Source organism: Castor canadensis, chromosome 12 (genome assembly GCF_047511655.1).
Source record: "Castor canadensis chromosome 12, mCasCan1.hap1v2, whole genome shotgun sequence".
NCBI classification, from domain to species: domain Eukaryota; kingdom Metazoa; phylum Chordata; class Mammalia; order Rodentia; family Castoridae; genus Castor; species Castor canadensis.
This window is the reverse complement of record NC_133397.1, coordinates 46470743-46485261: the sequence shown is the minus strand read 5'-3', so window position 1 is coordinate 46485261 and position 14519 is coordinate 46470743. Positions and strand designations below refer to the sequence as shown.

The window sequence follows — 14519 nt, the reverse complement described above, 5'->3', positions numbered from 1 at the left end:
GGGGCAATAGATTTGGGAACAAAGAGTCAAAACAGGGAGCATATGCCAAATGGGAAAATTATTGCAGCATTTCAATTAGTAAAGATATGTGAGAGTTTACTCAGAAGACCTTAACATATGGCAAGTTGGTCCAGATGAAGGTACAAATAGTGCATGAGTATTTTACTCCATGATAGACTAAATCCATGAAGGACTTCTTGTTTAATTAGGCACTAAGTAGAGCTTGTGTAGTAATTATCATCATCTCTTATGAGGATTTTATGTTGGCTGATGATTTGTAGAAGTCTTTCTCTGAGGCATTAACGTAGCTAATGCTTTTCTGGTTTATTTCTATAGCTTCATTTCTTGATTCTAGTTCCATATATACAACTACCACTTGGACATCTTCACTTGGCATCCCATATTTTGACATATCCAAAATTGAACATGTCATTTTTCCTGCTAATCCTTCTGTTCTTTTTGTTTTCTGGTTCAGGAGGTAAGGTAGTTTGGGAGTATTACTTACCAAGAGAGAGTTAAGCTTGGCAGCTGTTTGTTAGGTTTCATTCACAGAAGTATAATGTGTGTGTGTGTGTGTGTGTGTATGTGTGTGCGCACGTGTGCGTGTGTGTGCGCACATGTGCGTGTGCACGTGTGTTTGTGTGTGTATGTGTGTGCGCACGTGTGCGTGTGCATGTGTGTGTGTGTGTGTGTATGTATGTGGTGGGTAGGATTTTGCCCCCAGGGGACATTTGGCTATGTCTGCAAACAGATTGTATTGTCACAACTCATGGAATGCTATTGCCATCTAGGGGATAGAGGCCAAGGGTGCAACTGAACATTGTACAGTACACAGGACAGCCTCCAATGACAAAGATTTATAAGTTGCAGATGTCAACAGTGCCAAAACTAAGAGATCCTGGCCCATAGTGACTTGTGTTATCAGAAGAAGCTCTCCTCTATACCCCGTTTTTTATTTTATTTATTTATTTATTTATTTTTTCATTTTTCTTTTATTATTCATATGTGCATACAAGGCTTGGTTCATTTCTCCCCCCTGCCACCACCCTATACCCCGTTTTTTAAATTGGGATCTCTTATTAGCCCAGGCTGGTCTTGAACTCACAATCCTCCTGCCTCAGCCTCTTGAGTGCTGGGATTACAGATGTGCACCATTATTCCTTGCTCAGAAGAAAGTTTTTAACCTTACCCTAGGTAGTCTTTTTAACCTTATTACAAATTACTTAGGAAAAGCCTACGTACTTCCTCCTACTTAAATTGGTCTCTCAGGGAATGTTGCAGTGTTTCCTCTTCTGCAGATAGTAGGAGCCATTCCAATACTGGAATTTTAGTAAGTCTTTGAAGAAACAGTTTGCCTAGATGCCTGAGTTTCAAATCAGATTAAGATTTTCTTCTTTTCTGTAGTTCAAGGTGCTTATTACATCCCTTTTCTCTTCCATTTTTTTGACACTTATTTTTTCATGTTGGTCATCTGGACTTACTCTCTTCCCTGGATTTTGAGTTGCAGAATTTCTAGAAAGCAGAAGCATGCTGAGATTTTGACATTAGTTGGGGAGGAGCTCTGAAAGTACTCTAATTACCTCTCTACATGTATAATAGTCTTACTTTCTTCAACAACTTTCTTGTCACTTCCTTCAACTTCTACCTTGTCAATATATTTACAAAAATTATTTTGAAAGAAGTATCTTATATTCATGTATAAAATGTCATAATGAAACCCATTACTTTTTACAATTAACATATGGTAATTGAAATAGACGGAGGATATAGTTCAGTGATAGTGCTTCCTTAGCATGCTCAAGGATCTGGGTTCAATCTGCAGCACTGCAAGAAACAAAAATAAAATAAAAAAAATTTGAGAGACTGCCTCTTGCATGTTGGCCACTGTTAGTAAGCTTTTAGATAATGTTGAGGCCCCTAGCTCCATTAGTATGCCATTAGTATCCATCTCTGGAGAACATTTTCTCCATCTTTTGAAGCCCTTTACAAACGTTGGAGATGCCATACAGCCCATGCCTTCCTGCTCATCTTTTAACCATTAAAGACATCTTCAAAAATTGGACAAATGACCTTCCATTTGTCAAGTGGGAAATTTTCAGCCTCTCACACATCAGCTATATTGTGGACTTTCACAACTCTGGCACAGATTTGTGCCTTGTTTTTAAGTTAGCTATATATTTATTATTTAAAAAACAAAAACAGGGTGACAGGGGATGAATATTATGGAAGTGCATTATATATATGTATGAAAGTAACACAGTGAAACCCACCAAAACCTGTAAAAAGGACAGATGAGGAAGGAGGATGGTTAAGAAAGAGTAGTATTGTTGGGTGGATTTGATTAAAGTACATTATATACATGTAAACATAATGAAACCTCTTCATAAAATTAATTTATGCTAATAAAAAATTTAAAAACAAAACAAAAACCAAGTCTGGCTCTTAAATCTAGTGGGAAGGGCAGATTGTAAGACCAAGATTTACTAGATGTAAGAGCCAGATTTAGGGATTTTTTTCTCTATTTTTTATTTTATTTGCATATAATAGTTGTACAAGGGGGGATACAGTGTGACATTTACATATCTGCTGACAATGTATCTTAAATAGATTCACCCTTCAACCCCCCCATCTTCTTAAAACAATTTCAACAAGTTTCATTGTTCTGTTTTCATACACAAATTTCATACACATGTATTTTATACATGAATACATCTACCATATTTGACATCCTTCACCCTCTCTGTTTATCCTTCTCACTCCTACTGGACAGGACCCACCTTGGACAGGACCTGTTTTACCTTCCTGTCCTTCATTTTTTTAAGTGTATACATACTGATGGTTTCTATTTTTTTAAATGAGAAATTTGTTGCTAACTCATAATTTTAAAAAGGCACCACCTATGCACTTACAACTTTAGCTTTACCCAGCTTCTTCTTATCTAAGTTCTTTGTTTTTATTTTGCAGGGAAATTCCTATTACTCTGGTTGCAGCCACCTTTACTGGGACATTTTGCTGTTAAAATTCTTTTAAAGTTATCAGCAGTCTGTTGATAAACTAAAAGAGGACAAATTGTTGCCTTAGAGCAATTAAAACAGAGGGTTTTTTACATGTCTGAAGTAGTAGGTGACCAAGGTTGTTGGAAAGCCCATTTCATTCTTCCTACTTAACTGCTGAATTGGATATGTTTGCAGATAGACCGCTTGGGACAGCTATATCCCATTTAAGACAAAAAGAAAATTTTTTTCTGAATTTCAAACATCCATTTTAAGTATAGTAAATAGCAATGAAGAGCTACCCAGAGTTATGATGTTGTCTCTGAAATCAAACGAATAAAAATTTCCCTTGATTTATTCTACCTTCAAGATTTGCAGGTTCTATTTGTAAAGTAGTTCATTTAGAAATTGTTACAATTAAAATTAATGCAACCGTTTAAAAGATATCCCTATAGAGAACCAATCTATTGATTCTTCACTGTTTTCAGGTGCGATCCTATAAACTTCCTACTAATCTTTTCATTCAGGTCTTTCTTCCAAAATGATGAACAATATAAACTGCACATGAACTATATAAAGTAAAATTTAAAGAATCATAAAAATGTGGTTATTCAGGCTCTGTGAAAGAGAAATTATAAGTGGGCAGATAGGGAGCGGGGGGATAAAGGAGAATGATGGAGGGGGTGAATTCAACTATGATATATTGTAAGAACTTTTTTAAATGTCACAATGTACTCCCAATACAGCAATAATATGATTTAAAAAAAAGTGGGAAGGTAGACTCTTATAAAAAATGTTTAGTTAAGTTTCTCACTAAAAACCAAAAACACTAAAACCTAAAATCTTCAAGTCTAACCTCTTAAATCTAGTAATAAAGATAGACTGTAGGAGATTAACTAGGTTCATGTTGTAAATAAGAATCATGAAAAAGCTAGTATCTGTTACCATCTAGCTTCTTAGCAGACTCAACAAGACTAGAAGGAAAGATTCCTTGTTACAAGTACATGGACAACAGCTCCCTTGAGAGTGAAAGAGGTAAACGTGACCGATACTTTGGTGACCAATACCAATACTAGGGCCAGTATAGTGGAAGGCCCTGGCCTTCCCACTCCTGCAGTTGAAAACCTGCATATAATTTGTTGTTGTTTTGAGATAGGGTCTCTCATACCCAGACTGACCTGGAACTTACCATGTGTGCTACCATGCCCAGGCCACATAAACTTAAAGGCATGAGCCACCGGTGCCCGGCTAATAACTACCTTTTGATACAAGAAGGTGTCATTATGCTCATTTTATAGAGGGGAAACTTGAGTGCATGTCTAAGGTCACACAATTAGCCAGTAGTAACTCGTCAACTCCAGCACAGCTCTTACTACTGGATGGTGCCTTTCCACTTATCCCATTTATTGCACTATTCTGGTCATTCTTCCAAGTTTTTACTTTCTGCCCCAGTTATCTATTAGTTATTTTCCCAGTTCTCAGGTAGTTGTTTTTTTGCATTTTCTCTAGTGATTTTAGCTATAATCAGTGGGGAAGAGATAATGACTATATAAGTAATTAGGAAAAATTGGAATCAAAAGGATAGAAACCAACCTGAAAGACAGTATATAATTGATGAAAATAAAATGGAGGAAGTACAATAGGTCTAGAAGTCAAATGAGTACCTTTGATGTGAAAAACAGTACAAAGAAATGTAGTGCAGGCAGACTTTGACCACTGGCATGGAGGGGGTGCAGCAGAAGGATGAATAGTTGTGGAAAATATATTGGTTGTATATGACGTAGATATAATCCTTGTTACTGTAAATGTTGGTGTCAGTAATGAACTAAGAATTGTGGGGTTGAATTTGGTTGTTGTGTCTGCCTTTGATTTTAAGAAGACTTCATATAGCATGTAGCCTGTTTTGATTGCTCTATCAGTACATACAAAAATGAACAAAATTGAAGAATTCTATATAGGAATGAAAGATTAAAGGTTGCTTATCTGTTAATAGATCTATAGATAAATAGCATTGAACATACTAAATGGAAAATAGTTGAATCAGAAAAGTGAGTTAAAAGCATAGCCTGGTTTCGTCATTGTTTTCTAGGGCTATAATCTAAGAACACAAAGAATTCTTTAACAAATTCCTATCTAGTTTTTGTAGGTTTCCTTGAAAGTGTGCTTTACCTACAGCTTCTGTGGCCTTTTTATATTATACATTCAAGGAATATCTTGATTTATCAGCATAGTGGCAACATATCTGGAAATACTGTGCATCACTAAAACATTCATAGGAATTTTGTGTGCTTTGAAATATTGCGTGTATGGTTATAAAATTCCCCTGGTAGTCACTAGCATCTTAAACTAAAATGTCACTAATGGGTATAGTATTTTCTATACTAATAATATACCGGTGAAAGACTGTATCAGTTCAGTTGAACACAGTTCATACCTCTAGTTGTTCATTAAGCCAGCAACCTATTATGCTCTCAGGAGGAAAACCAAAATTACAATTTGAACTAATATTTGAAGTAACTACACCTTTCCTTTAAAAAAACAATAAGTAGATCTTCTGAAACTTATGGTAGTTTTGGTGGTTTAGAAGATGTAGAAAAACATTTTGGGCTTTTCACAGCTTTGAAAACCCTTGACTTGGAGTCAAATCATTTGGATCTAGTTAACAGGAGCGCTATGGTGTTGATATGTGGTGTCAGGTTGGCAAATCATGTGAACTTGCCCTTATAAATGTACTGCTCCAATCTAACTTGGTCACATGTAGTTATGCTTCCACACACATACTAGCATACACACATGCCTTATTAAGCTGTAAAGATAGGGCTTCAGTGGTGTAGTCTGCTAACCTGGGAAGGCTTGTCAGCACTGCAGGAGGCTAGGACCAGCCAGAGGAAGTCTTCCCCAGCCAGCCCCAGGAGTTTTGAGTCCATGTAGTATGTCAAACCAAGAAACTGGGATAGCATTAGGATCCTGTGTTCCTGAGTAGGCAGCTTTCCTATTGGTTACACAGCCATCCTTTATCTTCCTTCTGGATATGTAAAAAATAGTCACATTACAAGAACATGCAGAATAAAGAGATTTCACTTGACAGATACATATTAAACTCTAACTGAACATAAGTGGACATTCTCTTAACTCTCTTTGTTTTAACCCAACACTGACAACTGGATTACCAGTCTTGTCATTTCCTCTGTCAAGCCCATCTGACTGTGCCCATGGCATGCTCAGTGTTTGCAGCTGGTAAGCTGTTCTCTAGAATGCCAGCATACTTATCCCTACCAACTGAGTTGTATGCTTACTAAAAATCAGCTGTGTTTGTTTTTGAAAATTTATTACATTTGTGCATATTATTGTAATTAAATAATTTAAATTGCATAAATCAGTGAATATGAGTGTGAAAAGAAAATAATTGTTTCTATTATGGCACAGTTTAATGCTTCTTTTTTGTTTGCTTTTTGAGGTGGGCTCTTGCTAAGTTGCCTAGGTTGGCCTTGAACTCTTAGATTTAAAGCAATCCTGCCCAAGCCTCTGGAGTAGCTGGAACTACACGTGTATACCATAGCAGCTGACTTACAGCTGAATGCCTTAAAAAGACTTAATAAAGATGAACACTGAACAGAAATAGAAGTTGAATTAGATGTGGGTGAAACAACTGAAAGATATGAAAATACAGTAAAAGTATAGAGAAGTTATATACTCACCTTGCTTCATGTATATCTTTAAGTCCATGCTGTAACTTAAAAAAGTGAAACTGCCAAATGCCGATGATGTATTAGGGATGTGGTTTATGTATTCATTTTGTTTTATTTTGTTTATTTATTTCTTTATTTTTGTATGCTAGGGATTGAACCCAGGGCTTCTCACATGCTAGGCAAGCACTCTGCCCTATGTAATAACTCTGAATTAGTGTTGAAAGTATGCATGGTTTGATCATTTGCTTTCAGGTGACTTCCCATTAACAGTTCAGTTATTGTTCCTGATCTTCATGGGAGGAGAGCTTCCTTATGTTTGATAGGTGAACATAGTCAACCTTTTCACACCTTTGAAAAATGGTGGCATTTGCAGTTTGAGCATGCTTTCCATACATACCCCTGCTCATTCCTCCAGTGTTCCCTTTGCTGTTTTCTCATCTTACAATTAAGAACAGTATGCTAGTCAGCTTTCTATCACTGTAGCAAATACCAGAGATAATTAACTTATAAAGAGAAAGTGCTCATTTGTGCCTACAGTTTTGGAGGTTCCTGTCCATGATTGGTTAGCCCTGTTGCCTTTGAGCCTGTGGCAAGGCAGCACATCATGGCAGGAATGTGGAAGAATAAAACCACTCACCTCATGGCCAGGAAGCAAAAGAGAGAGGAAGTGGCCAGACTCCCACAGTCCTTTTTATTCTCCACATTTTTATTAGCACATATTAATAGTACAATGTAGAGGAGATTCATTGTGATATTTCCATACACACATATGATATACTTTGATGATATTCATCTTCCCACAGTCCTTTACTAGGGCATCCTCCAGTGGTCTCAACTCCTCCTGTAGGTCTCAACTCCTGAAGTTCCTACTGTCTTTTAATAGTGTCACTCTGGGGATGGAACCATTAACATATGGACTTTGGGGGACATTCTAGATTCAAACAGTGATTCCTCTGAGTTTACGGAAAAGGTTAAAATTTATCAATATATGGGTATAAAACTACTTTGGAAATAAAGGTACTAAACACTATAGATGCTGCTGTAATTTTATTATTTATTACTCTTTTTTTTTTTTTTGGCATTACTAGGGTTTGAACTCAGGCCTTCAAACTTGCTAGGTAGGCCCTCTACCACTTGAGCTATACTCCCAGCTATTTTATTTATAATAGAGGGTCCCTAACTTTTAGTTTAAGAAAATGCCTATCTTTCCTTAGACTCAGGTTTTAGGCACAAAATCAGGTAACTATTTTTCTTTTTTATTTGGCATTTTGAAACACTATAGTTTGACAAGGTTTTTAAAACTTTAATTAACCTAAACTTAAACTAAAATTTAAGATGATGGGTTAACTTCAGTGGTGTGGAAAATAGTGAAGATGTTAGAAAATTAGTTTTCTTTAGGCTGCATGGGGATTAGAGTTTAAAGAACCCTAGACTTGGAGTCAGACTAGCTGGTCTGGTATCAGCTGTGCTCTTGATGGTACTTGTCTTTGATGCTCTGATCCTAGTCCATTTATCATTGCTACATTTCAGACAGTTATAAAAGATTTCTTGCACTAACAAAAGGTTTGATTCACATAAAAGCACTAGCTATTTTAGTGCTCTTGGTTTACATGAACATTAGCCTCTTTAGCTAAAATCTTTCATGTTGAGAAATGAAGCTGCTGTCATGTGATTCTTAGTCACGCCATGTGACTCATCCTTTAGTTGATAATTAGTTTTTGGCTGCTGTGGCTTTAGCAAACACCTGTCCCCACACACAGACGTTCGGGGGTCAGATGGATCTGAGTTTGAATTCTGGCTCTGCCACTTACTAGCTCTGTGACCTTTGGAAATTTACTTAAACTTCTTTTCACTTTTAGAATTTTATTTTCTTTTGGTGGTACTGGGATTTGAACTCAGGACTTCTCACTTGCTAGGGAGGCACTCTACCACTTGAGCCACTCCACCAGCCCTGAAACTTCTTTTTAAACCTGTGCCTTCTTATTTTTATAATAACATGATAATATATGCCTTAGGGTCTGGGAGTGTAGCTCAGTGGTGTTTAGCATGAACACAGCCCTGGGTTCAATCCCCAGCACCCACAAATACCTACGAGGATTAATGAAATTGAAAAGAGAATATGCATGAGGTACATGGGCACATGGTGTAGAAGGCACTCAATAAATGCCCTTCGTCTCTGCCAATTTTGAAATTTCATTGTATGTCACAGATAAACAGCAAAACTTGAAGCTCCACATCCATTCACTTGATGTGGGGCTGGTGACGATTTGCAGTGAAGCAGACTAAGAAGGAAGTAGCGTTTGCTGTTGTGTACTTGTATCATTTCTAAAGTTAGTCCCTCCATTTCTTAAATGCCAAATAGCATCTTTAGAGCTTCAGAATCTGAACATTTAGTTCTTCTGTCTCTAAACACTGACTTTGAACCTGTGAGCAATAAGTGGAAGGAGAGGAACCAGGTGAAGGCTGAATGAATAAGGTTTATTTGGCCATCCTGGCACAAGCAGTTTTCTTTTAAAGTGAATCTAAGTAATGTAGCACTTTTCTTATTACATTGAGACAGCAGGCATGTACCTTAATGTACTGTGATATCTTTCCATTAAATTTTTTTTCACCTTGCTTTTCTTGTTTGTTTTTCCAGCCTCTGTTCCATGCCTAACCCATCTTTGTCGTTTGGAAATTCGGTCCATCCTGAAACCAGAACACCTACGTTCTGAGGGTGTCATCCATCAGTTGCCACTTCCCAGAAGCCTACAAAATTATTTGCTCTACGAAGATGTTCTGAAGATGAATGCGGTTCCGGAACTGGCAGCTAATCATGATGGCGAGATCAGTGAAGCTACTTAACACTGCTCGTTTCTTACTCTGGAAACCACCAAGAAAAAGAGCAAAGGACTGGCAATTATTCATGATTTTATAGTCACAAAATATGATTTTTGTTTGTGTGATTGGTTATGTTTTGGGGGGCAGTAGTAAATGAATGTTTACAACTGAGCTTCTCAGTAAAAAAAACAAAACAGACAAAACTATAAACTTCACTTGTACTACTTTGTTGCAGATTCATTTCCAGTACACTGTGAGTTGTAATGTTTACCTGACCATTTTTTACTTTATTCTGCTAATGAACTGTGGTGCTGCTTCTAGTGGTAGACATGGTGTTTTTCTGCCTAAGATTCATGTTTACCTGGTGCTAGAAGCTAAGAATAGAATGCATAAAATGGAGGGAAGTACATACACTGTGCTGTTGGACCTCATTATTATTATTTTATTTGAGGCTGAATATCACTTATGATTATAAAAGAAAAAGTGTTCCTGTCCTGTCATGGTCCATTTTCATCTCTTAGTCCAGTCACTTTTATGAAGGTTTGCTATCTATTGCCTTTTTGCATGTAAACTCAGGAGAAACTTTTTTTTTTTTTTAATATAGAAAATTGGAGTCCTTGTTCCCATTTCCTACACGGGAAATGGAGAAACAGGAACTGTTTCTCGCTGTGTGTCTCTGTCTTTCTCCACCTCCCCTTTCCTCTAGTCTTCCTCCCTCTCCCCCATCATTTCTCCCTACTTTATTCCTTGCTGAAACTTAAAATAAATACTTGCTAAAACCTAAAAAAAAATAATATTGAAAATCAGTTGTATTGCTGGTCCCTCACCCCTAGTTCCCTCTTTTATGTTCTTTGGCAAATCTGTACTTCATGTTTAATTTGCAAGAAGAGGCGCACATCTAAACTAAAATATATGCTCAGTTTCAAAAACCAAACAAATAAACATGAGGTCAGTTTTAGGAGCATTTTACCACTTTTAGAATGTTAATGAGGAAGACTGAGAGGGGCATTTTTGTGGCACCATATTCAAAGAAAGTGTACACATTTCAGAGTTACTTAGTATCAAATGCAGCAGTCAGGCTCCATTCAACTCCAGATTCAGTGGGCAGTTTTATTTCTATGAAGCAGCAATAGCCAGGTCTATTGTATTGTTTTTCCTTCATAATATTTAGAAGGGTCTTCAATCAGTCCATGAAATAAAGACCTTAGAATCCTAAGTTAATGAGGCATGGCCTCATGGGATTTTGCTATTGCTGAATCTAACTCTAGAGTCAGGAAAAACCAAACACAGGATCAAATAAGTTTGATAAGAGACTAGCTTTGAGAGAAAGGTATGAGAAATTACTGTCACAGTAGACAACTAGAGATTGGTCCAAAGGAGGCAAATCTTCCATTCTGTTGGCATCCTGTGGTTAAAATAGATGGGAGCGGATCACTACTCTATCCGTCTCTGATAGGCTTTTGCTGTTTGACAAAAGCATGATGGTGGTAGACTAAAGGAGGGCAGCATTGCTAAGATTCACAGGAATAATTGAGCTTTTCATGTTATGAGCTGCCCTGGTTGGGTGGAGGCAGAGTGTGAATGTGTACAGGTAGAAATAAGGTTCAATATTGGGACCTAGGTGGAGATTCTGATACTAAGTTTAACAAAAATCCCCAAACTGTACTATGTAGTATTTTAAAAATACTGTAACTTTTGGTTTTCAAATTGTAAGTCTCTGATTTTTATCATAATAACAATTTTTTGGTAGAGTCAAATGTATATAAAATGTTTAAATATGAGAGTGAATCTTTTATATATTTTGTTCATATTCAAATATTTAATAAAAACTCACTTAACCATAAGTTATCATTGAGCTCTTGTTTTTGAAGATTGAAAATCAATGCAGATGGTCCTCGACTGGTGATTTTTTAATTTTTTATTAGCATATAATAGTTGTATGGGGGGATTCATTGTGACAGGTATATATGTGATTGCAATATGTCTTAATTAGATTTACCTCCTCCTGACTAATGATTTTTTGACCTTACAATAGTGCATAAGTGTTATGCATTCACTAGAAACTGTAATTGAATTTTGAATTTTGGTCTTTTCCCAGGCTATTGAAATGCATTGATACTCTCTTTAAGATCTGGTGATGCCAAGCATTGGCAGTGAGCTCCAGCCAACCATGTGACCACAGGGTAAATAGCCAGCACTCTATAGTATACATTGTTGCTAAGATATGATGTGCAGTAGGTTAGATATATTAAATGCATTTTCATGTTAGGTTTTCAACTTGCAATGGCATTTTAGAAACATTAAAAAATTTGGTATTTTAAACTGTAAGTGATTGCTATAGTTTGGATCTAGAGTGTTACCCCCTTCCCCCACAAAGATCCATATGCTTAAAATTTGTCTCTAGACTCGGGTGCTAGTGGGAGGTGGTAGAACTTTTAGGAGGTAGGGCTTAATGGAGGGAAGGAAGTTAGGTCATTGAGCTGTGCTCTGGAAGGGGATATTGGGACCCTCAGCTCCTTCCCCTTTCTTTGCTTTCTGGTGAGCAGCTTTGCTTAACCACTTGTTCCCCACTATCATATACTGCTTCATCATAGGCCCCAAATCAGAGGGTCAATGAATCCTGGACTGATACCTCCAAAACTATGAGCCAAAATAATTATCTCTCCTTTAAATTGATTGTCTCAGGTATTTTGTTGCAGCAGCAAAAAGCTGACTAAGCAGTGATACTTATTGTATGCAGTGTATCTTTTAGACTTTTTATGCTGAAACATGATTTTTATGATTCATGGCAAGGACTCGGTGAGAAATGCAGTCCAAAAGCATGTCAAGGTAGGTAAGCTGTGATGGTAGCATCTGATCAGAATGCCATCATCTGGTTAGCATGAGTGTTTGCCTTACCTATGTGCACAGTGGTGCTTTAAAACTCCACTCTAATGTCCCAGCGAGCCTCATGGAGAATCCAAAGTTGATAGTTCTCTAATGGTGGTTCCTACTACCAGAGCAGAACACAAACCACCAGTTTTAATAGCAGAGGCTAAGATTTCACCCTTCCTTGATCCCTGGTTTTCTTTCAATTATATTTCTGCTGATCTCTCCTATCATATCTTTCTCTGGTGACTTGATATAACAGTGACATGGACATTCTTCTAATTTCTTTTCCTTTTACCAAATAAGTGTTTTTGATGTGTGGCTTTCTGGAGACCCTACTTCCCAGGGAAGTGTCCCGCAACCACTTATGGCAGTGACAATTCTTGACTTACAGCCTGTGGCATTTACATCACATGACCAGTTGAGAATTGCATGAGCTATAGCTTAAAGACATGAATACTTTTGACTGGTTACTCCCTAAATTTCTGTAATTATGTTGGTCCTCAAAATGTGTCATAAATAATATACCTGTAATCCCAGCACTTACAAGTGAAGGCAGGAGGATTGCAAGTTTCAAGCCAGCCTGGGCTACATGTCTTCTGGAATTTAACAGCTCTATCTTGATGGTTCAATTATATGCAAAGAAGTTGAGAAATTTCATCTAAAAGTTTGCCTTTCATTTTATACTGCTCTGCATTCTCAAATGTATATTCCCCTATTTGTGTTCCCCAAATAGTCATAGAAATACCTTGTTAGAGAGGAGCTCCTAGCATAATTATTATCAGTTGTACCCACTGCTATGGGGGAAAGATTTTAAATGCTGGGGAATAGTCGAATAGCTAGTGAAGTTGCTACTAATGTGACCACCTTAAAATTTATGATCAACTATGTTAAACCTCAGAATTTAGGGGTATAACCAGTAAAATTAATTAACACTGTTTGCTTCCAGTTTCATTAATTCATCATCTATATAAAACAAGTGGAAGCTCAGCCCACTGGCTCCATTCAAATACTTAGTTTAAAGAGAATCTGTAAGCCAAAGGGATAGCTAAAGCTTTTCTGTGAACTAGGATCATCCTAATAGCACCCATGGTATTTTTTATTCCACTGAATTTCCTGTCCTGGAGCACTTGCCTCCCTTCTGTCATCCCAGTTAGACATAACAGGTATCAGCCATAACATGTGGCTGGAACCCAAACCAAGAGACTCCATTACTCACAGCCCTGTATGACTGGGGGTAGTTATTTGAAAGGTTAGTTATTTGAAAGGTATTAAGAGCTAATGTTGGATCTCTTGACATCTCATGTATACAGTCCATTTGTAAGAAGACAGTGTTTCTGAAGAGCTAATGTTGGATCTCTTGACATCTCATGTATACAGTCCATTTGTAAGAAGACAGTGTTTCTGACTTTAGATAAATATGACCCATCATTGACAGTTCATATACCATCATGATAATTTTATGAACACACTGGGCTTTTTTCTCTTTCCCTTTGTATTTTTTTAACAAGATACTTAAGGAAATTTTAGTATTCCTAAGTGTGACTTCAGGTTTCTTATTTTGGTTTTTCTTTCATTGTTTTTCTATTTGCAGCTGATTTGTCCTTTTTAAATTTGTATTGTTGTTATTAAATGACAAATGGTTGTGGAAACTACCTTGCAGTAAGTAAAAATTTTTTTTTTAGTAAAATCACAGTTATTTTCTTTAAAAAATTTTATTAGCATAAAGTAATTGTACGAAGGGGTTTCATCGTGGTATTTACATACATGCATATAATGTACTTTGATGAAATGAGCCTCCTTTATTACTCTTTTTAACCCTTTTCCCACTGTTTTCAGTGGATTTCATTATGCTATTTTCATAGATACATAAAATGTGACTTTGATCACCCCATCACTCTCTTCTTGCCCCCTCCCCCTCCTGGTTCCCCTCCCAGCATTTCCCCTTTTACAAATATGTCATACTAATTATCTTAGGTGTAGATTCCACAGATGAGTGAAAACACATATTTGTTTTCCTGAAGTTTGCTTATTTCACTTAACATGATATTTCTAGTTATATCCATTTTCCTAAAGATGATGTAATTTCATTCTTTATTGCTGAATAATAATTCATTGTGTGGGTGTGTTGATTGATTGTTGGACACCT

General features: G+C 36.8%; 1 protein-coding gene across 3 annotated transcripts in view; it reads left to right on the top strand.

Annotated features, from left to right (window-relative positions):
* Positions 1-11346, top strand: part of Asb3 (ankyrin repeat and SOCS box containing 3) — a 94316-nt gene extending 82970 nt beyond the window's left edge. For 2 of the 3 annotated variants that reach the window (XM_074049711.1, XM_074049709.1), the window contains one exon: positions 9321-11346. In XM_074049711.1, the coding sequence (XP_073905812.1) occupies positions 9321-9526 (206 nt within the window). In that variant the 3' untranslated portion in view covers positions 9527-11346. The remainder of the gene's footprint in view (positions 1-9320) is intronic. The other variant, XM_074049712.1, reaches the window with a different exon arrangement.
* The last annotated feature ends 3173 nt before the right edge of the window (positions 11347-14519 follow it).